The sequence below is a fragment of the Antrostomus carolinensis genome, unplaced genomic scaffold, assembly GCF_000700745.2.
Source record: "Antrostomus carolinensis isolate BGI_N321 unplaced genomic scaffold, ASM70074v2 scaffold10703, whole genome shotgun sequence".
Taxonomy (NCBI): Eukaryota; Metazoa; Chordata; class Aves; order Caprimulgiformes; family Caprimulgidae; genus Antrostomus; species Antrostomus carolinensis.
This window is the reverse complement of record NW_010307271.1, coordinates 64,227-91,216: the sequence shown is the minus strand read 5'-3', so window position 1 is coordinate 91,216 and position 26,990 is coordinate 64,227. Positions and strand designations below refer to the sequence as shown.

Sequence of the window (26,990 nt, the reverse complement as noted above, 5' to 3'; positions counted from 1 at the left end):
ACACTCTGGGCATCGTGGAACTGACTCATAACTGTTACAACGCCAGATAAAGGCTTGCAAATAGGTCAAAGTATTTAAAACCTGCACTTCCTTAAAGACAGCAGCATTTGAAGAAGTGAGCAAGAAGGACTGGGCAGCGTTAACTGCTTGGGTACTTGAAAAATGACCTGTGGCAACCCCTTTGGAGCAAAAAGGTATTTGCCTTTACTGAGACCAAATACCTGGGGAGAGTTTCCCAAATGAGGAGGCTCTGGTAGAAATTAGTGCGACATTAGTCAGAGGTGAAGTGTTTAGGCCAAAGTTTAAGCAGATTTCCCATGTGGAGGTGGCCTTTGGAGAGCAAGCTCCTCTCCTGCGAAAAAGGGAGTGGTAGGAGATGGCAGGTATGAATGGGAGTGCAAGGCGAAGCTAGACAGACAGACAGACAGACCCACCCTGCCGACTTGGCCGTACGCTTCCTGAAACACCTTTGTACTGGATTCCCACAGCCGAAACTAGCAAAATGTGACTGTCGTTTGGCAACGCCAGCAGGAACACCCAGATCTCTGAGTGATGCCCCAAGCTACAGGGCTGAGAAACTGGTTGTTTGGGTGCAGCAGGTACAAAAACCCATAGAAAGATGGGACGAGCAGAAGGCTGGTTTGTGTACCCAAGGAACCGTCACTGTATGAATAAAGGTGATTCTCCTTGGGAAATGTGGAGAAATCAAGGAAAAGGAGAACTTAAACACTACTGCAAGCATCTCCGTTTCCACAGCCTGGACTTGTGAGATGTTTCTTAGCTGCACCTGGGACATTTGTGCAGAGGCACCTGGGAGACTTAGCACATCCTCTGACTAATGTACTGAGGAACATCTTCAGGAGAGCTAGGGGTGCCATGCTATCACCATGCAGCACCCAGCTCAACACTGAGACTCACTGCACCATCTCCATGCTACTGAGGGCAAAGGAGGACACGAGAGTTTGCTTAAAGGAGAAGAAAGCACGTGTCTTTTCCAACACAACATATTCAAAACATATTTTTTTTCACTTGGCTCTCAAGAGACAACAGCATGAAGAGGCAGACTGTTTTCCAAGCTAACACTCAGTGCTTTGCTAGATGCAAAAAAATAAGCATAAATGCAAATTACAGCCCACTACTTAAAAAAAAAAAAAAAGAAATCCATCAGCAATTATCAGGATGATGACGCTAATCTTTTCATATATAAAAGAATAAAAACGCCCCTGACTGAATTACAGCTCTGGATTCAATTGAAGGGTACAGCTGACATCTACAAGACAACAGTGGAGCTCAGCTATTTCTGTGAAGTTCCAAGAGTCCAAGCCAAAACTACAGGAACTTGATTTAAATGCATTAAAAAAACCACCACTTTGCAATACATTTCCCTGTATTTTAAAGATCTGGGCTGTTACATTACTTAAACAACCATTTTAAACATTATTTGCCACACCATAAGTAGCAGAGAACAACATTTCCCCTCCCTTATGGAGCATCAGGTGTTGATCACTGGTGACCGGATATTAGACTAATTGGTCAGTAGATTCAACCATATGGTAGAAAGTAAGCCGTGCCCGAGAAGATCTAAGCCAACATGTGATGTGCTGAGGGCCTTGGAAAGACCCCCATTGACTCCACTGGACTTCTGAATCAAGCCCATGTACGTGGACATTAGAAATTACTCTGCTCTTGTAACAGGTAGATCTGTTTATAGAAAGCATTTTTAGAGTGCAGATCTGGAAATTCAAAATCATAGAATCATAGAATGGTTAGGATTGGAAGGGACCTTAAAGATCATCCAGTTCCAACCCCCCTGCCATCAGCAGGGACACCTTCCACTAGACCAGGTTGCTCAAAGCCTCATCCAGCCTGGCCTTGAACACTTCCAGGGAGGGGGCATCCACAATTACCTTGGGCAACCTGTTCCAGTGTCTGACCACCCTCACAGTGAAGAATTTCTTCCTCATGTCTAATCTAAACCTCCCCTCTTTCAGCTTAAACCCATTTCCCCTTGTTTTGTCATTAACTGCCCTTATGAAAAGTCCCTCCCCAGCTTTCTTGTAGGCCCCTTCACGTACTGGAAGGCCGCTATAAGGTTTCCCTGGAGCCTTTTCTTCTCCAGGCTGAACAGCCCCAACTCTTTCAGCCTGTCATATGTTTAGGAGAAACATGGACACACACTCCTTTCAGGAAGCAAAATATTCTGCATACTAAGGTAAGGGCTCACGCCCAGGCACAGACTGTTATTTGTCAACGTGATCTCAGCATTGGACACGTGAAGCGATTTGCAGGTTGGCAAAGATGACCCCTGGCCTCTGTTCAAACTTACCAGTGCATGAAACGATGAGACTGAAAAGATTCCAAGACGTCCCATCGCAACTTTCGTTGGACGGCTGGCAAAAGCAAGCAGTCTTTTAGGGTTTGGGAGCTCCCCTCCTTGGAGACTAGCCAAGTAACAGCGGTACCGAAATAGGTCCATCTGGAACTGTTCAAGATTTTGTTCCCAAACGAAGATCTGTTTACAGCAAAGATTGAAGAGTGAGATGCATGAGGAGAAAAGGAGAGAAGAGGAAGAACAGAGCAGTAAATACCTTAAGAAAATTCTACTGTTCCCAGTAATACACCTTTCACCAATGCTGATCGCATTCAAGAAACTTTGATTCCCCTTCCTTCCCGCTCTCCCCTGCCCTCCCAAACCTAAACAGGATACAAACAATTAAAAAGTTTTCATTAGACAGAAAACAACTTTTTTTATGTTCATGGCAGAAGTCTCTTCTCAGGACAATGGTTCCTTTGATACAGTGTTAATTAACAGGATTAAAATTCCATTTTTCATTTTCTTTGTATTCCAGGATTCTCTTCTGAGCAGTCCCTTAAGAGGCTTCTTTCATGCATCAAGGGCATCTGAGAAACAAGAAAAAAAAACCCTACCAAATTCCCCACACAGAGTGCCCTGAAGCAGCAGCACCAGCAGCAGCATTGCTGTAAGCATCAGTGGAGCTCACCATACCTGAAAAAGTGTAGTACACTAGGGATAATTAATCTTAACTGTGGAAGAGAACTATAATCAGCCTATGAAGGACTTATTTAAATAATTCAAACTGCTGATAGGAAACAGTTTCAAAATGTTTAGAAAAACTTGGTTACATAAAGAGAGAGACTGCTTTGCCCTCTCACTGTGATTGACAGGCTTTGAGTTGAGCCCTTTCAACAGAGGCGAGCATCTCCCCGCTCTCTCCCTCCTTCTCACGGGCTTCCAGGGGGTACGAAATCTCCTTAGCTTAGCGCATTAAGGCCCCAGCCGCTCCCTATGGTTTGCATTACAGGAGCATTTGGCAGCCGTGGTAAAAGAGCTACAATCTAATGAAGCAGGAGCCATATGTTAAGTTTCCCAAAATAAGGTGCTGCTGTGGCAGCAGGAGAGACATCTGCTCTAGGCTCTCTGCTTCTGAAATGCAACTACGTTGTTCACTTGAAGTCAGAAGGAGCAGTCCCAAGGGGCAGCCGAGGCTGCAGCCTTGAGGTCAAGCAGAAAGCAGAGATGGCTTCTTTGTTTCATCTGCCAGCAGAAGAACCAGCCTCTCCCACGCTTCAGACAACAGCAACAGCAGCAGTTGTTGGTCTATGACCAGGTCTCTCTAAGGCATCCTGCTGCCATGGCCTAGTAGCCTCTTCACTACCCCCAAAGCCCTCACTCAACCTCTAAGCAGCTAGCCAAATCCCTTGCACAGAGGCCAAGAGAAGACAGCCCGTGCTGTACCTTAGTGCACATTGTTTGGAGAAATGGTGCAACTAGGGCAGCCAGCAAAGCTCTCCTGCCAACACATGTCCCACCTGCTCTGGGGAGCCCTGTCAGCGCACACACACGGCACAGTGGGAGCAGACAGAGGTACCACTAATCTGAAGAAGGCCTTAAATATTTGCTAGGAGCTTATTTCACATAAGCAAGTGAGATTACTTGATCCAGTATGGTCTTCTTCTTCTTGGAGTCAGTTACTGAGGACAGCTGCATTTCACCCATCTTCTTCATCTTCTCATCCATATCAATCTTCTGCTCCAGCTTTTTTATCTCTGTTTTCAGGAGCTTGACAGTGTCCTCTTTGTGATGCTGCCTTGCCACTGCAGTTGCACAAGCTGAATGGATTGCGGTGATCCAGTTCTCCAGCTCGGTCTGGCTAGAGGTCTGAAGAGCGGGAAAGAGGGGGGGAAAGAAGTCAGGATCCTCTTTAAAATCGATTGGAGATTAACAAATGCAATTCCAAGGAGTCTCCTTTCCCTTTGATCTTAAGATTCAAAGTCCTAAATCCACTTATGAGAGAAGTAATAAAACCCCATCATTTTGAAGCAGGACATTTCTAACTCAGCACTAGGCATCCAGCACTTAGAATTACACCTATATCTGTGCTGTGCAGCTGCACAGTGTTTCCCAGCAAGGTCTCAGGAATTACCTTCCTGAGTCAATGCAACGCTGCCATAATTTGTAGCTCAACATTTAGATGTTTTCTAAACTCCTAGTTCCTTAAGGCAGTGAATGGAACAGGTTCTGTGCTCTTAACAGTACGGAGAGCTTTTCTGGCATGCAACAGTTAATAAGTTAATAGCACAAAACGTGACCATGATGTCTATGAGTAGCTTTACTATGATGCAGAGACAAACAAGCTTTCCACTTCTGAAGGTCCCAAAGCACTCTGAACACAACCCTGTTATCATTAAAGCCAGGCTCATCGTAATTTTTAATGACTCTGGTACTATCTCTTCCCAAGCATGTGTATAACCGTTTGGGAAAAGGGAACACTTCCCCTCCCTGCAAGTGTTTAAAGCCAGGTTGGATGAGGCTTTGAGCAACAGGTATCCCAGCCCATGGCAGGGGGGCTGGAACTAGATAATCTTTAAGGTCCCTTCCAACTCAAATAATTCTGTGATTCTATGAGACAATAGGCTGGGACATAGGACACCTTTTTTCTATAAGATCACTATTCTGATTAGAGGCTTTTGGCACAAAAAGGATAGTATTTCAAAGTGTTCCTTCCCTAGACTTTCAAAATAAAAAGTAAATCTTAGCCTTCTTACTAAACTTCATTCCTTTTTACAGTAGGTTGTAAAACAAAATTTACAAAATCTTGTTACAGCCAACTCAGCGTTGCAGCAGACTTTCTCTGAGTGTCAGCCTTTAGCAGTAATCACACTGGTATTTGGCTCGTGGCTGAAAAAGTAGCAAGGTGCCAAACCACCTTGTTCTAATTAAACTTTCTGATGATACCTGATCTATTAATAGGCAGCACAGTATGACTTCTCCACTTGCTAGCATAGATGAAGAAGGTCATCCTCACTGCTCTCCTGGCAGTCACAACTAAAAGCAAAGGACACGGCTTAGTGAAGCCAAGGAGAGATTCCTACATAAGCCCGACTCTGGAAATCACGTATGCACAGGCTGGACTTCAGGCTGATGCTCCCAGAACTTCTGTGGTACTGAAGCAGGTGAAACACACATGTACCAGAATGACATTGCTTTCCTTAGCTCAGGTTAGAAGTCCTAAGCAGAAGATAGGGTCTATACCAGAAAGACCAATCTCTTACTCCCAGTTTTCTTGTCTTCAGTTGGCACTGTACACAGTATATTGCTTAAGATGGTCAGGTTCCCTGCCCAGGTAATAATATTACCAAGCTCTCGTTCATAGATAGGGGCTTACAATGTCTTATCACCACTGCTGAAGACATGTTGAACTCCTTTCGGCTGAGGAATTTTTGGTGAAAATAGATAAATTATTTGCAGAGTGGGAAACACTTTGCCTACAGTCAGGTGGTGAACCCTAGCCCCCAGTAAAGAAGAGAGTAGCACTGGACTTATAATGAGATGGTATGTTTTGTTAATTCCTAGCAAAATCGTAACAGCAAGAGGTCATATTTTTATCTTAAGTCAGTTTTAAAATACTATCTGTATACCATTAGATTCAGGTTTCTTTTTGGTTTCCTGGGAGAGGGAGAGAAAAAAGGAATCTGGAATGGATTTGAGGAGCTGAAGACTCTTCTGGTAGATGAGGAGGCACTTCTCAATGGAAAGGACCACATAAACAAGCTGCAAACATATGATACATAAGTATGTGGTGTCACAAGTTGCTCTGAGCTCCTGGAAAATGCATGTGACATCTTCAAGGAATGGATTTGTGTAGGCACGATAAGAACTGACTGAGCAAGGAATCATCATGTAGGAGGTACGTGATGTCTCTAGGTGCAATTCAGTGGGAAGGCTTGTTACAAGATGTCCAATATCTGTACACATTAGAAAGCAACCCTGTTTTTCTCCCTAAGTACACAGTCTCCATGAGACAGAAATAGTCTTCCCCAGGTCCATGGTTTCTTCTCATCAAAACCACTACTACAGTACTGTGTTGTGTGTGGACGGATATGGATGACATGAGCAGTGAAGTAACACTGCTGAACAGTCCAACACGTGCATTGGCTGCTCTGAGCACAGCAGAGCAAGCCCTACAGCACAGTCACTCGTATATTACTTCCACCACTGCAGCTGCTCTCCTTCTCTGCTCCCCAAACCCATCCCTTCTTTATCTTCTGCTTCACTAGCGATGTATGGGTTCTATGGCAGAAGGGACACATGAAGGAAAAATTTCTGCAAGGCAATATAAATGATTGCTTTTCATTTCAAAAGGCTCATTTTTGCTTTCTCCCAGAAAGTTACATGAAAATCTACCCATGGCATAATGACATGAGAGCTTTTAATGAATAAGGCCCTGTGTTGCCACAAAAGAAATGTACTGAATGTGACCTTTCCAGTATTTAGCATCCGTTGGCATTAATTTTATAAGAATTAAGTTTTTTCCTTAGAAAACTGGATGGAAAAGATTTTACAGCTCTTATCTGTAGAGCAGGAGGAGGTGGTGCTCCACAACCTTTCAAACACATGCTGAGACCATAAGCACCACACTTACCTCCTGGATGAAGCTCTCCGGGTGGCAAAATACACGTATTCTGCCCAGGAAAGCCATGAAGTGCAGGATTACACTCTGAGCTGAGGGAAAAACAGACTGAGGTGGCAGAGATGCGAGTCCGCAAAACAATGTTTTGGGTTTTTTTTCAATATGCAGTCAGATACTCAGTCTCTTCAGGATGTAAACCATCACCACTTGAGTCAGTAAAGCTTTTTTATTTTGCACTAGTTTAAGAATCTAGCCCCTTGTTTATGACAGCTGCAAGGACCTACGAGACAGTGCTAGTTTAAAGATTTGTTCTGGAGAACAAGGGGAGTGATGACGTGAGGGCACATCCTATCACAGAGTAGCTTCTGGTTTAAGAAGGCAAGAAACTCTGAATACATTGCCACTGGAAAGGGAAATAAATAAGGGATTCCTCCAGTGAAGAAAACTGAATCAAAAGAGGAGGAAATGGCACCACCTCAGCACAGACTCAAAATTATAAATAAAAGAGTGTCACACCTTGATTAGTGACGACTTGCAATAAGAAAGTGGAATGCCAACCTAAAAATCACTCAGGGAAGCAGTAGTTACCAAAATAAAGAAATCCTTTTCAGTGAAACACATCAACTAGTATATGGTCTTTGGATTTTTTTAAAATGTACCTTAACATGTACCTTAAGAAATTCAGACATTTCTATATTCTGATTGAAAAAACTGAACATGCACTTTCAGTCTCCTATCAGGCAACAGCAAGTTGTTGACTAAGGTCTGTATGAACAAGGGGGAACCAGATTCTGCAGCAACACTGGGAGAGCACCTAGAGGTCCAAGTACCCCCTTGCACTTCAAATTCCTCTTAGTCTTGTAAATCCCTCGAGCCTCTCCACAAGGTCCCATCTTTGACATGTGTCTCTTATGAGACACAGATAGCGTTACAGCATATTTAATGCACAACTGTATGTCCCATATGGTAATTAGTCTGGTCTATGTGTTACAAGCACACTACCAAAACATGCAAAACTCCCGGTTTTTACAGGGGCATAAGAATATTTCTTAATTCTTACTTTGTTCCAACCATCTACACAAAGAGGGTCTGGTCAGTCAATAAAAACAGCAGATCTGAGAGTGATTCACATGTGGTGGTGCGTCTCTCGAGTGGCACGGACCAAATATATTGTGTCCTGCCTCTAGCACTGCCAGAGGAAAAACCCAAACCTACTGGAGTCAGCAGGATTTTTCCATTTATTTCACCCGGAGCTAAGATTTCCTCCTTGGACAGAGACAAAAAAAGAACAACTTTGTAAAACCCTTGAACTGGACCAACCTGAAAGAGGAAAGCATCCCCAAGGGAGTTGCTGAGACAGAAGACAAAGTCCTTCTTGGGGTGTTCAGGTACTGCTTGCACTATGCTGTTTTCCACCCAGACAGCGTGCTTTGGGATGCTGTTGTGGTCAATGCCAGATCTGCCATCAGTCTCATAAAAAAATAACGTGCATCCTAAAAGAGATGATTGTATATTAGCAAGCAACACATTTAAACACAATAGTCACCTTCATCTATTTCGTGCTAATACTTGGGACTATAAATCATCCATACAACTGTCCCAGGGATGAGGGAGGTTTTGCCAGGGCCTGGTCAGGTTTTCAGCTCCACAGTGGAGAGCATCAGCAATGGCTCAGTTTTCAGCCCAACAAGGTGGTGGTTTCCACTCCATGGGGGCACACCACGAGCTGTATGGTACATCAAGCCCTGCCCCAGTGGGCCATTCTGTTCACCCAAGGACTGCTAAAACAGAGCCACAGACACAAGCCAAGAAAGTCACAGGCAGTAAATAGAGCCTCAGATAAGGAACAACTCTGTGAGACCCAAAATGAGGGTCCTTTACATCCACGCTGTCCCATGGATGGGACCAAAATGAAGGTGCAGGCGTAAGAGCGTGTCCCCCTGGCAGTGCCAGGCAGCTGTGAGCCAGCCCTGCCAAGCAGATAGGCCCCTGGCAAACCTCCATCCATGGCCCTGCCTCAGCCTCCTGCAGCTGCTGCAGCCCCTGCAAGGCAAAGATCAAGCAATTTAATTACTGGATGTAGATAAGTAACTGCAAAAAAACTAGACTGGAATGAGCTGTGCTCACTGAAAAACTGATGTACCAAAAATCCCAACCTGCTTGGTTTTACAAAATAAATCTTTACAGTTCTCTGGGGGCCCCGGGGGGACAAGATATGGCAAGCCTGAAACCTGGGAGACCCCCAAAAAAGGGTCTCCTTCTCTCTCTCCCCCCTTCCCACATTATCTACAGTTGGTTTAAAGTGGCACATTGTTTCTCTGCCAGTGGAACCAGCCCTCTCAGAGCAAAGGGATGCCCTGTTACCCAGCCTCGCAGAAAACTATTTGCAGCCAAACAATAGCAGCTGTTAACTTCAAAGACTCTTTTAAACACTGACATTATTAAGGCACAGCAATCTAATGGAGCAAACACTCCACTTGAGTCAGAGCTCTTTAAAATAACATTGCCTCCGTGCTCATCCTTCCCCCTTTTTCCTCCCAGATGGCCCTTTGTTTGCCTGCTCCTCACAGCAAGATCTTCCTGCCACAGGGCCCCCCTCCCAGGAGATTAGGGCTCCCCTGTCCCCCTGCCCCCTTCCTTCTCTCTTTCTTTTCCCCAATCTCTCTAACCACCCCAAGGAAGAGCTGGCACCTAACTTTGCTGCTGGTTTTAAAATAGTGCTGCGAATTTAAAAAAATAATAATAATAAAGGGCTCTAAAAAAACCCACTCTGTGGGGAGGACAGGGCTCTGAATGTACTGAGCTTTTTGGTAATCCCACCTACAGCAGGAGACATGGCTCTGCCTCCCCTGGCTCTCAGATGAGGCCGGTCACAGCAGAGTAGAGCAAGGCCAATCCCAAAACCCTGCCAGCATTGCTACCCGTTTTACTGCTGATGCAACTGCATGAAGATTAATTAGAGGTCACTTTAGGAGGCCAGCTCCTGCGTTTTGCTGCCCCGTTAACATTTATGTGCATTTATAAGCATGGGCATTTATAGGTCCTCAGACCCCAAGGGCGCTAGAGCACACTCCTAGCTGGAACTGCAAAGATTCAGAGAGAAAACGATCTGTGGGGCAGGCACCCAAGGAGGCTGGCAGGGCAGCCAGGTGCTGAGGGCTGCCTACTGCAAGATGGGTGATGCAGACAGAGACAACGTCTCCCAGGTCACAAGCCAGTCTGGATGACCAAACCATGGCTTCCTATCCACAGCACCTCACTGGGTGTTTATAGTTGTGAAGCACATCTTGGAGAAGGAGAGGCCAACAGCACCAAGCATGAGAGTTACCAGAGGAATGCACACAAAGGCACAGCCCCTGTTTGAACATGTGCCAGTGTCAAACTCCCACTGTCACGTGCCTGTGGCTGCACACAAGTATTTAGTTTGTCAGAAGCCACAGACACGCTTCTTAAAGGAAACATCCAGTGCTTGCAGAAGCCACCCTAGGTGGTGACAGCAGGACTCAAAGGAAGGTATGAACCCCACTTCACTGCAGCACACACAAAGGCACAGCCCCTGTTTGAACATGTGCCAGTGTCAAACTCCCACTGTCACGTGCCTGTGGCTGCACACAAGTATTTAGTTTGTCAGAAGCCACAGACACGCTTCTTAAAGGAAACATCCAGTGCTTGCAGAAGCCACCCTAGGTGGTGACAGCAGGACTCAAAGGAAGGTATGAACCCCACTTCACTGCAGCACAGTCACGTGTCTTGGACTACATGCATGCCATAACATAAGCACATCAACAACCATCAAATAAAATACGCCTCTGAAAAACATCAGGACCACTTCCTCATACTTGGTGTTAATTACACTGAACCTCACAGCAGCTTTTGTTGGGAGTCTAGGCTATTGGTTTCTTCATCTGCAGCCATACACAACCCACAGGACACCATGGTTGCCCATCTGGATAAACCCTTGCATGCTTGCTCTGTACCTTTCAGGGAAACCCAGTAGTGCTTCCATTTCCTGCGTGTGGCTGACTCCACTTTCTTGTTCTTTTTGTGCACCAGAAAGTTTTTCACTGCCAGAGCACCGGCTTTCCGTACCGTGCCCTGGGCAGCCGTCAGGAGGATGTCGGACTGCCCTGGCGAGCTGAGGGTGCCGCTGCTCTGCTCGTCACTGAGGGCAGAGCCGGCTTCCTCCAGGTTCTCACTGTTGGTGGTGCTCATCTCCAGCTCCCGGCGAAAGTTCTCGTACACCCCCTGGCGAAGCCCATCGCCTGCGGAGCTGCTCCCGCTGTCGCTGCCGATGAAAGCCCGGCTGGCCGTCGGAGAGTAACTCGAGTTGGTAGCATTGGAGCGTCTGGAAAGGAGGTCAGTGTCGGTGGCTGCTCCCTCGATCCCACTGTCAGTGAACTCACTCCCCTCGCCTGCATTGACGTCCTAGTTGCAAGAGAGACACAGTGTGAGATGAAGAGCCTGGCCGAGCCTGGCCTTCTGGAGACACTGACAGAACCCAAAACAGCCAAGTGACACCACATTTCTTCACATCCCCATTTTGTCTGGCACTGGAAATCCCTCATCTCTTTTTCTTCTGAAGAAAGACAACTGGAAGAAAAGGTAGGTTAGGCACAACTTCCAGCACAGTTTAGGAAAGACTAGTCATACACACATGATTTCAGGTGATGCCTTTACATTTTGGAATATAAAATGCAGCATCATATGTTTACTTTAATCTAACAGTGCTAAAGGTTTTGCAAAAGGAGAACATATGGTAGCAAAAACTGGCAGTGTCAAGAAAAGAAGCAATCAACCTACGCATTCTGAAACAAAAACATTGATATCATACATTCACACCTACAGCTGAAGATACATTTTAGACATCCCAAGATTGCCATTTGCAAATTATATAACTAAAAAGGTACTTTTTTTTTCTCCTAAGAAGTTAATGTATTTGAGATTATTTCTATTTTGTGTCACTTCCACATCACAAACCCAAACGATGGGCCAGAATCCCATTGTGGCAGACCCTGACAAAATACTTCAGTAACAGAAGACCCTTCCTGATCCCCAAGAACTTGCAGCTAAAAGATCAGAAGAGACAAGAATATGGTCAGCCTGAGCAAGACAAGAAAAAACACAACCAAATTCAGGTTTTTAAGGCTTAGGGGCTCAGCTTGCCCCTGGCAACAAGGCTAGGGCCTAAAGGGAGCACTACCACCACCATCACTACCACCTCAGCACTCAGAGGCATCCACGGCAGTTTTTGAAGGAGGATAAATAAAGGCCAAGCCCTGTAAATGGAGAGAAATATCTTATCTTAGATACTCAAGAGAAGAGGGAGCCAGGGAACAAGATGTAAAGAGGTGAGAAATACGGCCAAAACAACAGGAATTTCAGCCTCTACCTCTCCTGCAAGAGTAGCTGGTGCTTAATTTACAAGTTTTTTAAAAATGAGGAGACTAGGAGAAGAGGTGGCAGAATGCAGTATTTATTTTGAGAGAAAACAAGCTTCTTTGTGTTAGTTCAACCAACAGTTTTCTATGCATCCAAGAGCAGCTCTGCAGAAACCGAGAAACCCTCGACCGAGCTCTTTCTGAAACTTTCCTCCTGTGGAGCAAGAGCTGGATGAGGAAGCCTTAGGGGGAGGGGAAGGGTATTGCTGAATTTGACAAACTTTTAAGGCATTAATTTGTAACGGATGGGCTCATTCTTTATAAACACTACCTCTCAAGGGAGACTTGGAGTCCAGCTGGAAGAATAAGCACTTCCTTCACCGCTCCATGAGCTCAGTTATCCTAGTAAGTCTGGTTATTTAATGCAACATATAGTGATAGACAAACTGTTCTGGACAGGCCAATATTCCCCTACTCCCACCACATGTGAATGAGCTGAGCAGAGCTTCCTGTAAGTGCAGTCATCTACCCGTTTTCACAACCACACGGTTTTTTCCTGCTGTTCCAATACACTTGTTTTTTAGAAGCCAATTATCTTCCCATTTCTTGCAGCACTGCAAAGGAGGAATATCTGGAGGGGGGAACTGGTGCTGCTCAGAAACCGGTGTTTACAAAACACCGCCGTGCACAAGTTTTTGCGCTTCATCATGAAAAGCTGGATGGTGCAACTTCTGATGACAGCGCTCCACCTGAGACCCCGTGCGTTAGGGAGCCAGGGCTGGCACGGCTGCTCGATGCTCACACTCCAAGGCACCGGAGCGCCAAAGAACTGAACCAGATCCCCCTGGTTCACTGGGATAATTATTTCCATGGAATGACTGGGGTTTGCATTTGTTTTCTTCCTCCATAACTTTTTTAAAGGGGAAACAATGTACCATTCATATAGCATAAACAAATCTGCGTTCTGCAGGGAACACTGCGGAATGGTGGCAACAGAAATTATTTGAGGTTTTGAGATCTTTATTTTAGGTTAATGATTTCATAAAGATATAATCTGTCTCATAATTATTTTATCCATGCTATGCAAAAAGTATAGAGTTAACTCCAAAATTTTAGCTGATGTAACTTTTTAGAAAGCGTATCTCGTGCTTTAACTAGAATTAGTCAGTTTTAAAAAATAAAGAGCTACTAAAACAGACCACCAACTTGAGGGAGACAGGATTTGTAATTTTGCCAGCCAGCGTATGCATAAAAATTTCCTGGTGCTTTTTAGCAAATGGAGTACTTTTTCTAAAACAGAAATGCACCCAGCCACGTTCAAGCACAGTGCTGCAATGCAGGCTCTCAAGGTCCCTCGTGCCCAGTGTGACACAGTCTTCTCCTATAACCTTGGTGAGACACAGCATTAATTGTCTCAAGTTTCCCTGTCCATAAATGGGGATTATACTCCAAAACTGATATATGGGCATTAACAGTTTACTATTTATAAAAAAATGCAAGGATGAAAAACTCAAAAAGTGAATGTTCTATAAGTTCCTGAGCTGAAATTGTAGCATATTTTGCAAACATCTTTATAATCTTTCCCACAATGCAAGTGATAGGCTGGATGGGTCAAAAGATCTTTTCATTATAATACTGCAGCCCTGCCCCTAAACTCCCTCTGCTCCCTGCACTTCCTTTTTCTCTCTTAAATATCCTGTATCAAAGACTTGTAGCCAACTGATTCGAGCCCTTTGGTAGGAGGAGGGTCTGAGCATACAAAGGTCAGAATGGTTCAAAACCTACAGCCTGCTAATATTGTTCACACTCATGAATTATGAAAGGTAGCATTGAGTGAACTTAGCATTTTCAGAAGTCTGCTGTATGAGAAGATCGGTCTTGGGGTTAGCAGGGTTCAAGGCATTCATTGCACAGGTCTCTGACTTCTGAGTTCCTGCTGCAATGTCAGATCGTTCTCATCAGAGGGCATGAAAAGCTCTCAAGAAGCAGCCAGCATCTGCTCTGGCCGTCTTGCAGTGCTCTAACCCACATACTGAAGTGCATTCAACGAAGAGACCAGCAGAAGGTAGAGAGTACTTTGTGCTTCCACAAAAGTATTGTGCTTCCACAGAAATGTGCAGAGGCTGAAGGGGTAATGGTCCCAAGCCAAGCAACAAACTGTAGTGGGGTTTGATGAACACATCACTGGAGGCACAGAACTACTCCTGCAAATTTTCAAACGATGATGCCGAAAATTAAGCTTCCTAATTCACACTGTGTGAGCAGCGTGGCTCTCTGCTGATGAGATCGATGTGGATACACAGGCATCTAGCTTTGGTGTCCACCTTCAAAGTACCTACTGACATGGCCACCGCAGACTACTGCCCAGAAGCAAAGTGAACATTGCGTAACCTTGATGAGAGCTGTTTAAAAATTACTCACGTTTCCTGCTTAGGTTTGCAAAGAGCCCCATGGGCAACAGCAATGTCTCTCTCCTCCGAGGAAGACTTATTGCCATTCCAAGTCCATGACGAGGTGCACCACAAAGGCTTGCTAACGAAACAGGTATTTCACTCCTCAGCAGAAGGAGTTCCCAGGCAAAGATTCTTGAGGCTGAACTGAACTACATTGTTCAGCCTTCGCTACTCACCCCTCTGACTCCTGCCCAGTGTTTCTGTGGCTCTTCTTCATGCTGCCGATGGCATGTGCCAGGCACATCGCTGGAGCTGGGAAATGGTTTATGACTGCAGAATGTATGTTTCTGAAGCCTGCAGACATTATACACACGTTATAACAAATCACCAGCACATCACTCTGGACTTGCAATGCTATCGTCAAGGGGCTCTGTTTTATTTCACTGGTTAAAACCCCCAAAAGTTTCATTTAGCTCTGAGTAAGATTCAGGGCACTGTACCTAATATTTTGCACCTTGCCAGAGATCTTATGTTTTGTATTTTCAGGCTGGCAAACAGCTGTCTCCACACAGAGGAATGTTTTTGCCTGGAGAGACCATCCCAGGAACCAAATGCAACACTGGAACTAAAATCTGTGCTGCCTTGCTTAGCCTTCCCACTGGTGTTTACCTAGCTTCAGGCCTGGGAGGACAAGAAGGCAAAGCAAGAGGGAGGTGGAAATCATTAAATTGGTCACACCAAGTAGAAAGCATGTAGCAAATAAAAGAAAGCCTATTTCCTTCAGGACAGAGAGATGGGGGAAGTCATGGGAATAGCAGTTCTTGGCATTTTGCAAACACAACAGGTCTTAGTGCACAGAGACAACAAACTGAATAAACAAGGGGCTTTGTCCCTTCAATTTAAGATTGCTCTGCAGAAAGTAGGGAGAAAGGCACATAAAGACCACTGGCTGAAGAAGAGAACTAAACAGGCTCTAGTGACAGTGCCCCGCTCTGTGGGGAGGCAGTAAGTAATAGCACAGCTTCCACCAGGATCTGGGATCCCTGCCGCTGCTGAAGGTGACGGAGGAGCAGCACCGTTTCTTACAATGACAGTGCTACCATATCAGTTGTAAATGCTCAGGGTTTATGAAAGGAGGTTCAACAGACAGTAACAGAGGGAAAATAGGAGGGAAAGGTGGAATGCCCAATGCCAGAGAGATACACCACAGAATGAGAAACCAGAGATGAACTGAATGGTGCCGTTGGTGCCAACAAGAATGCAGCGAGGCCCAGCAAGCAGGCCATCTGCCAGGAGAGCTACCACAGCCCTAATAGCATTTGAGTGTAAGGAAGTGGAATTATCACAGCCCCATCAAATGCAGAGAACAATTTAACTGATGAACCAACTGGTTAAAATATTAGTGAAAGTATTAGCAACCCACTTAAATATATGTTTTTTCCTCAAATAAAACTGTAATGCAAGCTACATGGAGCTAATGTGCTTGGTGCTGTAGCTTTTGCATACTCACACCTCTATATGTCTGCTACAGCCATATTTGTTAAAATACTCTTGCTAGATTTAGAAGATATACAGCAAAAAGCCTTTTGCTTTAGAAAAAATGTCTACCTACAGCTGGTAAAAATCAGACAAAAAGTTTTGGGGCACGTTCCAAGTGTCTTTGCCTCCTTGTTAAACATATTTGGTACTGGTCTCTGCTAGCAAAGATGCCCAACTCTCTGGCTCATGACTGGACACATTCAGAGCGCTTGCAATAACGATGCACTTACCAAACTTCCCACCAACAGCCCTGTTACAGACAGTATTAAAATAGCCTGGTGAATCACCTTCTCCTGCTTGACTGACAGCAGTGATTCATGGGCACTTTAGGCACATGGGACTGATTTAGTAGGAAAACTCCTACTTCCCTAATATAAACAGTTCCTTCTGTGGTTAATACTTCTTTCTAAATTAACAATTAGATTAAAAGTACTCATTAGTAAAAGGCAACTGAGTGGGGTTTTTTTTCTTGGAAGGGGCTCCCTCCAAGAGAATGCAAATCCTCTGTTCCCCGTCCTGTTTAGCAACAGGCCAATAAGATGTTCACATCCACCAACAGCCTGAAATTGCACATAACCTGTCTGGTTGCTAGTTAGGCAAGCACCACAGAATACATTTAAAACAGACGGGTAAGCAGTCTGATGGTTTGCATGCTTTTATGTGCCTGGTGTCTCTTTGAAGTTCCAATGTAGAAAAAGATTGGCCTGATAAGTGCTTTTCCTTTCTTTTCAGGCCTGACTCTACCATCATTTGATGGTCAAGTTGGTCTGTTAAGGTACAACATGCTCCAAATCAAAATGAAATCCTTTCTCCAGAGTGACTTGAACACCTAGTAGTGAATGCATTAGAAGATTTATCTGTCTTGAAAAGAGTCAGAACACCCCAAGAAGCAAAGATACAGCATAAATTGCAATCAAAACCTGAGTGGGAGAAATTATTTTTAAGCTGCAATGGAGAAACACAAAAGCAACTCCATAGCTTGTTCTGTCTTGAGAGAAACACAGTTTTGAAGACTCTTACAAATGTACTCGTGTCCACATAACTCACTGTAAAGTCAGAGGGATTTATAATAACAACATGAAGATCTGCTACTGCAGCAATGAACAAACAAAGCCTCTCAATCAGATGCTGGGAGTTGATACAAAAGAAGGTTTTGAAGATATCTACAGGCCTGTGTACAACAGGACCGTATTCCATGGAAACTAGCCAGGATGCACCAGATTGACAGCAGGCTTTGGAGAACTAAACTGACAGCCAGAAACCATCACAGGCCAACTGCAGTCTTCTGTTGGATTTGTTGGGTCTTGTTTACACTTCCTAGGAGGGCTCCCAAGTGGAGTGAGGCACAGATACAAGCCAATTGCAATTTGTATGTGGATGCCAGAGTGAGATGCTGGGTTTGATACCTTTGGGAATTCAAAGAGATCGGATACAGATAAGTACAAGCAGCTTTGGTTCCTACTTCTGTGCACTCACTGCACTGCTGCAACAGTTCTTCAGATGTCTGAAAGAATCAAAATTAAAAAAAAAACAAAAACCCAACCTTTTATCTGTTATTAAAACTGTTCAGAGTCATTTAATGAGCAAGCAGGTTTTGACCATGGCTCTCTGAAATCAAATTTACTCCTGACAAAAAAAGGTACTAGCCCAGACCTCTAGGTATTTCTCCTAGCAAGAAGCTTCACTCTTATTATGAGAGGATGAATCACAGTCACAGGTTTCTGGGCAATAGTCCCTGGGAAAGTCTTAAGGCATGGATTTCAGCGGATTTTGGTTTCAAGATTCCTTTGCGAACTTGTTTTGATGAATACTGTACAGTGTAATTTAGCACCCTGGAAAGACAGACAAGGTACTGGGTGCCAGGTACCCAGAAGATACTCATATATGGGAAGGAGAAGTGGACACATTTTGCTCCTGTGGGACAGGCAGGTAGCAAACACCAATGTATCAAGCATCCATCAACTCCATTTCCTTGGCAGGCAACTCTGACTGATATATATGGCTGTTACCTCAGTATTACACTTGGCTCCTTTGCTCCATGTTAAGTTATCGCTTTGTTTTGCTGCCTCTAACACAAGGGTTGGGAATATTTTTGGTTCACTGACTCCCCAGACATTTTCCAGCTAACATAGGGGTCCTTCCAGAGAGATCATCTCTGTAGACCACCAGGCTTCCCTAAGTAGCTTGGTTTCCTTAGCTGACTTACATGCCTGAAAGGCAAGTTATGGACCCACAGGGACTCCTGCAGCAGTCAGGAAAGTACAACCCTGGAGGACTTGTTAGCTGTGAGACAGAAAATGTTGAAAATTAAACTATCTGTTGAAAATAAAGCTGCAGAGAAATACATAGGACAGCTTTACCCTTCTCTCCAGGGTTCTGTGTGGAGCTCTTCACTGACTCAGGACAGTTAAGGCATCAGTTTGTGATCTGTTCATGTTCAGAAAGTTAGTTCTGCATCCCTAAGAGCTTCAGTATTGGGTTAAGGGAAGGGGGAGGATGTTTTGATTTTGCTTTTTAATAACAGGAGAGATCCAAGTCTGCAAGAGAACGCACAGAGGACAACAGGGCCCTTAGTAGGAAACAGCACAGAGCACTACCATAGGACCTAGGCACACCAGCTCTTCCTTGGCTTTAGTATTGACTTTTAAGGGTTGCTGAAGTATATAAAATCATGAACAAGAATCAATCCATAATCCAGTAAAGCCTCTTGCAGTGTGGTCCCTGCATACAGCTTCCAACACCTGCTCGGGGTAGAATCCTACTTTTCATCCCTAGCAGTGGGAGGAAGTCTCAGTTCTTGAGTGCTGCAGTGTTTAATCCCTCTGTTCCCAAATGATATGCTGAGGACCCCCCAAAACTTACCTTGCTTTCATCCCAATGGACCACCCAGCTGAAGGAAGTTTCTAGAGGGATGGAGCTAATCATAAACTAATGCAAGCAGCCTAACTGTGCTCGAGTTAAATGGCAACATGCCTAACCAAAATCCTTCAAGTAAAATACAGGGTTAGGTTACTTTTTGTTTGCATGGTGCCAAGAAGAGGCAATTCCTCCTGAGCAATGTAGTACAGAGGGTAGAAGTGAGGAAGGGGGAAAGCTGCTTAGAACAGCAGCTTGAAATCAAAACATATCATCTGGGAGGTATTCACCTGAACAATCACCTAACTTAAGGGAGCAGGGAAATGTCTGCCATCTGGGATGGGATGATGACTAGTGACAGGAACACATGCTGAAGCTCTCTGAAAAGAAACATTTCAATGGAGCACTTCACTGGAAAGGATCACTATTACAAATTGCATCCATCTAAGTAAGCACAGCCCAGCAAACAAACAGCTGGGGCAACCTGTCTGTGATTTTTAAGTGGAAAGTACTTGAAAATAAAAAAATGCAGTTTATATAGCTTTACAGAGAATACAACTATTGCCAATGGTACAAGCCCTTCAGATGTATAAATTACGAAGTCGTACTGTTTAAAAAAAACATGCCTGATGGAGCTAGATCAGATTATCAGAACTGCTGATTTGCTTTCTGTTGGCTTCAGACCGAGAGTGAAGGAAGAAAAACAAATTAAGATCTTAGAAAGACTATCAAAATATTTGCCAGCAAAGACCAAAACACTGAAGCTTTCCTCCAGGCTCACACTGAATCCACTTCCAGTTAGCCAGGCTATAGACAGCTCATTTGGTCTAGCCATTAAATGGTTCTGGTCATTCAGAGCCATGGAGAGCTTCCACACCAGCAGGATCTGCAGCCAGCAGGACCCAAGATGTGGATTCAAAAGCATTTTACACTGGTGCAAGCTTGAGCTGCCACAAAAATGAGTGGTTACCCCTTCCCCCCCAAGCCCATTTCCACCCCTTCCTTTAGTTTGGTGCCCCGTGGCTAGTAGCTGAAAACAGATGTTTGGTTTTAATAGGGTTGTTTGCCTGGAGGCTCAGCAAAGTGACTGGCTGATCAGTGCTCTTGGGGGTCATTCAGCCCCTTGAGTCACCCAAGCCAAACAGTCTGACTCAAGGATCTCCTGCTTTTGGACATCTGGAGCATGGCTCAGACTATACGTGAGACCTTGGGAACAACCTCTGTCTGAAAGGCACTACGGGACTGCATGAACAGGGGCTTGAATCAGTCAGATGCACGCTACAGCTGAAACCCAGCAACATCTTTTAGGCACTTACTAAACTATGTGTCAGTAACTATAATTTAGTGATACAGGACTTTGTCTTTATTTCTTTCCTCAATTCCATCTGGAGTCAAATGACTAAGATTAAAGGTCAATATGGATAAGAATCATACTTAGGTTGAAAATAGCTATGTTTGGCAGACTACAGACTGAGATGTACAGAATTACTTTAATAGGAGCAGAGCTTCAGCTGCTGAAGATACTCTGCCTGGAAAAGTGATGACTGAGGGCGGGCTGTAAGGTCACAAGTGTTATGCAGAGAGTGAACAGGATGCAGTGGAAGCCAGAAAATTATTTCAGAAAAGAGAATTCATCCGGGACAGGTCAACCCGACAGTCTTGGCTGCATTCCTCACTCAGGAAGACTCAAATTGCTAATCTTCTAGGATCAGGAAGAATGCCCTAAATGAAAGTTCACCCTGTACTCTCCCAGTTTCATTTTTTCTTTCTTTTTCTGAGAACTTGGTATGTGAGGAACAAGGTGCGGGGATGGATGGTGCTTTCATGTGACTGACCCAGTGTGGTCCTTCTACATTTTGAGGTTATATCTTCTATGGCACAAAATCATTTGTGAAAAAGTTTTACAGAACTTAAAAACAAGAATCAGCTCTCTGGAGTTTAGCCATCCTACAGAGCATAATGAAACACTATAACCTGTTACAAAATTCCCTGAGATGGTAAAAAAATAATATTGACTGGAAAGATATTCTAATTTTATACTGGTTTCTCTGTATGTCCTGATCTAATTCCCACAAAAGCCTTGGTTTCATCTTCTGCATATTCTGCAAAATTTTTTTATCTAGGATTTTTTTTCAAGATTTTTTTATATAGGATTTTTTTTTTTAAGGCTTGAGATCCCAAATTCTTTCAGGCTACCTACAGAGGCCCAAAAATAGTAATAAACTTGAAAATTGGACAAAAGGGGATTTAACAGGCCAAGGACAGAGTCTGGGGCTGGCGCTGAAGGAGGTGCAGCTTCCAAGTCAGTTGGGCAGGAAGTTTGTTCACTCTCCCCCTGTTCAGTTTCACAACAAGCACTGGACCGGACACAGTTAAAAACTTTGCTTTCCCTGCAGAGTTGAGGGACATCTTGCTGCTCCTTCTCAAAAGTTATGTGAAAAACCTGGCACCATTGTAATGCTACCACTGGAACTGAGCTTTCTGGAGTAAATCACAAATTGGGCTATAAAGCTTAGAGAGGAACGAGCCACTCTTCCTGTATGCAAGTGGTTGACCATGAAGAAATGCTTTGGCCACTATGTCTCCTTGGATTTTACTGCACACAGGAGTCACACCATGCTCTAAATACTGCTTGTAAAACACCATCACTCCCTTAGAAAAGACAGTTCACCCATAGCTTCACATCTACTGGGAACTACTCCTCATCATCCCCACAAAGCAAATACCAGCACTGGGAGCCCATGGAGGTCTCTGGCTTCTGTGGCCACTGCCATCACCACCTTGACCATCATGAAAACCAGATGGGGAGCAGCAAGACCTTCAGGGCCAGAGGCAGCAGCAGGTAGAGCTGGCTCATGCCGATCCGCAGCAGACACTCATGAACAGACACGCTGTTGGCACCATGGCCTGGCAAGCAGATTTTGCCGCATGACCAGAACTTCTGTACATGCAGGATGTCCTCACTCGACTGCCCTTGTAGCAGAGGTTGAAATATCAAAAAGAGGTTCACGCCTCACATGAGGCTGTACTCCCCATTTGGTGGTCTAGAGGAAAGAGCAGTCAGAAATTACTCAGAGAGGGAGAACATGGAATAAGGATGTGGCTAGACAGGCTTGGAAGTGGCACAAAACCATATCTCAGGGTTTCCATCCCCTAATTCCCCTCCTGAGGCTTCAATTAGGGCTCTTAACAGCTGGGGAACATGAGGTTTGGGGAGCATTTGTCTCTGAACATCCACCTGGAGGAGGAGGAGGGAGTCTCCTGCAGGCAGATGTTTAGCTGCAAGCAGGACACAATGGCCCTCCATTTCACAAAATCTGGATCCCAACAAGCAGGTTGAAGGCTCTTGGGGATCTCACAACCCATAGCCATAAGAAGCTCTATCCAACCGGAGCTTGTTTCCCTTCAAGCAGAAATGGGTGAAAATGTCAGCCAATTAAGCTTTTCCCACCTACACCACATGAGCTCCAAAAGCCAAACGGGATCCCAGCAGAGCTCTCCGGGAAGTCTCGCTTCAGCAGATCTGAGCCCTTAATGTTAAAACGTTACAAAAAGCAGAACTGCTGCGTGGGTGCCCCAAAGCCACCCTGTGAATATTATTCGCTTGTGCACACTGAATATAATTGCATCAATAAAATCACGCAAATAGCCCAGCTATGACTTTCCAAAAACTGGAAAAAAAACCCCACTGGCAAATACAAACCCAAATTCTTGTAAGGATGAAAAACAGTGATCTGGGCAGAAACCTCACTCCTGGCTATGAGGCTCAATTAGGTGACTCTGAACAAGGGAGTTACCTCTGCACTATTAAATAACACAAGGACAGTGACAGGTCACTGGCCTGGAGGTCAAGAGGGAAAGCTGAGTCCAACACCATATTACACTTGGCCCTGGGTCACCTTTGCATGGTGCCCCAGTGGCCCTAAGATATAATTATTATTTTGTGGGATCAGGATGGGAGGAGGCAGTTCAAAAGGCTGGGGAAAAAAAAGACAGTTTTGCCTCAGTCCACTCAATTGTTTTTATAGCACAAAATGTTTTACAGCATGAGGACACATATGGCAGGCTCTGGTGCAATGCTCAAGATAGTCATTAAGAGTGTGAAGCCCATTGAGAAAGTGTTGAAAGACTGGGAAGGGCAGAGAGAAACAAAATTCCCCAAACTGTGACCAAGTACTGGCTGGCACAGGCCAACACAGTGCCAAGGAGCAGATTAACAGCAAAGCAGTAAGGCCATCAGCTCTACATCTCAGCTGCCACCATCTCGGGTAGGGTAACCATCATGCTCTACTTCACACCAGGAGTGTCGAGTAAAGATGAGAAAAGTGCTGAGATACTGTGGGACTAGGGACCTGGTAGGGAGACAGGTTGGTAGTTTCCCTCCTCTCACTCTATCCAAAGCCACCTAATCAAGTTCACCAAGGAACTAGTCCTTTTACTTGGTGTGCAAATTTGGACTTCCTTTTTGCTCTATCAAACACATAATGAGAGTCATTTCCCTAAGCTCGCTAAAGGTAGGCTTGGGCTAACGTGACTTCATTGCTGACAAGTATCTTGTACTGACTCTATGCTGCCAGGATTAAAGACTTGGAAGAAATTTTAACCTTTCCAAAGCTTTCATTCTGTTGAATTTATACATGGTAATAAACACTGCTGAGACTCCTTATAGCCACCGTCTCCAAGCTCAGGAGATAGATCTAGTGAAACCAGCCCCACAAAGTGATTTCCCTGGGTAGGGCTGAGGCCTCGCAAAATGCTACGCAAATTTGTGACTTTCACTAAGTGTCTCAGAAGAATCTTCTTAATGCCAAGGTAGGCACCAAGAAGAAAAACAAATGCTTCACCGTTCACCAGCGACACTGCTCTCTTTTTCTTAAATACACTTGAAAGAGGGCTGGAGGCAGCAGTTGCACCTAACAATCTTCATGAAAGCTGTTAAGTTCAAGGCTGACAAATAACATCCTTTTTTTGGTGGCTGTTGTTGTTGTTCTCTTGCTTTTTATCCTGCACCGCCTTGACGGAGCACCAAAGGGTTTCTGCACTCGCACTATAAAAATCCCTCCAAAAATAAAGAGCTGATTTTGAAGTACAAAGCTGCGGTTGTGGGCCGCTGCAGCATCTGTTTTAGCATGTCATTTTTATATTTAGAAGCAGCATATCTCCACAGATCAAGCACAGCCGGTAAGTCACTCAGCAACCCCTTCCCATCAGCTCTCACAAGTCAGTGCCAGCTGACACTGGGGGACATGCTCCTCTCGCCCTCCAACAGCCCTCTGCCTCTGCAGCCTGCTGCAACCTGCCTGAGTCACGCTGCCCAGCCTCCTATCTCTAACGTTGGTGTCCTGCCAACAGCTCATCCCAGCAGCAGGACACGAGCCTGCTGGCCTCCAACCTTGATGCAACGTGCCACCTTTTTTTTCCTTTTCTGGGTCACGCGGCGTGGTGTGTGTGCACCGCATGGCAGATGTAGGAGAAACCATGCAATAAAATGAGGGGAGCCGCTGAAGCATGCAATCTGGTGCACAGCTCTGACCTACACCATCAGACCGTTCTGTCTGTGTCCCCCGGCCATGGTTCTGAGCTGCTGCCCACAGCTAGAAAATGGTGCATGTAAAAAACACCACAGCCAGCCTCTTCTATTAGGCACCTGGACCGCTGCTCTGAGAAGGTCTGGCAAGCCAGCCAAATGAACTTAAACTAAGCACAATATGCCCACAACATGTATGCCACACGTGCCTTGTACAGGTGGGCAGGATTTGTAGCTCCTTTTCCCCTCCTCTAAGAGTAGACTGACACCTGCTGCAAGCAGAATTGCTGTTTGCAGCCCAAGGCAGTGCTGTGTAACTCCATCAGGCTGCACATGGCCAAGAACAGCAGGGCAAAGCATAATAAAGACTCAACAGCAGCCATCAAAGCAAAGGTCACAGGGCTGGTGTTTGGAGCACAGGAGGAACACCAGACAGAAAAGCTCATCTTGGCTCTGTGCTGTCTGTTAAAAGGATGAAGGATGAAGGGTATGATGTCCTCCCTGGCTAAGAGAAGCAGCATCTTCTCCATACATCCACATCCACCTGTAAATTTTCAGTTTACGGTGGGTGAGCACCGCAGCTTGCAGGACTGGCAGTCTCCTGTGAGGGGACAGCACTGTTTCTGGGTGATGTTTTGCAAAAATGTGAAGGTCGGCTAATTGGAAGAGTGAAATTTTAGCCCAGCAAGTGTTTATGATGGATGGGAAACACTCACAGGTTTCTCCTTTGCTTCCAGCCCCAAGAGCTGAGAACTGCTTGCACATCTGCAGACAAGGAAGGGCAACGGGGCAAGGAGGGCAGAGAAGGGGGACACAACCAATGTGTGAGAGCTCCCAGAGTGGAGTGATCAGTTTTGGCAGCTACCCTAGCAAAAAAGGCACCGTCAGCACTGCAAAACATGCAGGAAAATCTTTAGCTGGCAAACGCTGATTTATCTTTTCCAGAGGCACTGAAGAGTGGAAAAGGCCCAAAGAGAATTGTAGATAAGGAAGGGAGCAGTGATGGGATCAAGCCAGCTGTGGAGACCGGTTAGTTCAGCTCCCTCCTGGATACAGCCCTTTTCTCGGAAAGGGGGTGTTGAATGAAAACAGAGCCTGGAAGAACCTGGAATATCATTATCTACAGACACAGCTTAGCAAATGCCACATGCTTCTGTTTTACAAAGAGGAAAACTGCCTTACCTGAGTAGTTTTTGCCCTCCTGCCTTGCATGCTGTTACTATGGCTAATTTGTGGGTTGGTGGCCCCTTCGGAAAGGCAGTGGGATTTCCTGCAGGGCAGTGTATTGTAATTACTGTAGGAAGGCGCATCCTCAGCAGTAACCGATGCCATCTTATGGCTCCCGATATCTGGGATGTCGGGCACTAAATTCCGACAGTACCCTCCAAAGGCATTTCGCGGGCCACCGTTGACGGTAGCGCTCGGGGTTTTGGGGGAATACAAGTCGCGGCCCCGCGGGCGGGGGCCCGGTGGCGGGGGGCTGCCACTGGCCTCCGTCCCCCGGGGGGCCTCGGTATCCTTCTCCTCGGCCAAGCCCAGGATTTCCTCATTGCTCGTTAAATGCTCCTGGCTGAGGTCAGAAAGTGAAAACTCCAGGCTGTCCTCACGCCAGATGTCAGCCGATTTGGAGCGCTTCTTCTTGAAGCTGGCCGTCTCCATGAAGTTTGTCCCATTGGCCGCGTATCGATGTGATCTCCCATCACCCTCTGCCAGGAATGGTGGCTCGTCCCCATAGAGCCTGCTCTCCTCCGAGTCTGGCATGCTCTGGACAGAGGCGGCCGTGAGGACAGTGCTGCTGTCCACGCTGGGGGTGACGGAGGAGTCGGTGTGGTAGGAAACGGGCCGCAGGCCCATGTCCACGCGGTCCACCCAGATGGGGCTTCCAAAGTCCTCTAGGTTGGCCTCCTGGGCAAAAGGCTCCAGGCCGTTCTCCGCCAGGGACTGGGGGATGCTGGGGGTGCTGCTGGAGCGGGTGCTCACTTCTGAGTTGCGGTGGATAGTTTTTCCAGAAGAAGCGTGCCGCGTCCGGCGAGAGGCTTTATTGGAGAGGCGAAGCGAGCGGGAAGTGTGCTTGCGGCCCAGGCTGGCGTGCTTGTCTCCATAGAAGGCATGCTCCACGCTCTGGCTCTCTGCGTTTCCCATGGCGTCACAGTCTGCAGGGGGAGAGAGCCGGGACTGTTAAAGGAGGCAACCAAATACGTAGGCAAGAAGACACACAGATGCCCCAACACTCCCAAAAGAGCTTTTTTTCTTTTTTTAAAAGGAACCTGTTGCAAAACCTATACCACAGCTTCCCCTGGGTCTCACAGGGTGTTGCTGCTTTAACAGCAGCAACTACTCCCACAGAATTAATTAAGGGAGGCAG

At 45.6% G+C, this 26,990-nt stretch overlaps 1 protein-coding gene across 1 annotated transcript in view; it reads right to left on the bottom strand.

Annotated features, from left to right (window-relative positions):
- LOC104522948 (T cell lymphoma invasion and metastasis 1) overlaps positions 1 to 26,990 on the bottom strand; it is an 88,612-nt gene that overhangs the window by 56,332 nt on the left and 5,290 nt on the right. The window contains 5 exon segments of the mRNA XM_029084351.1: positions 2,327 to 2,512; positions 3,956 to 4,180; positions 8,253 to 8,425; positions 10,910 to 11,357; positions 25,808 to 26,778. Coding sequence (XP_028940184.1) covers positions 2,327 to 2,512; positions 3,956 to 4,180; positions 8,253 to 8,425; positions 10,910 to 11,357; positions 25,808 to 26,767 — 1,992 coding nt within the window. The 5' untranslated portion in view covers positions 26,768 to 26,778.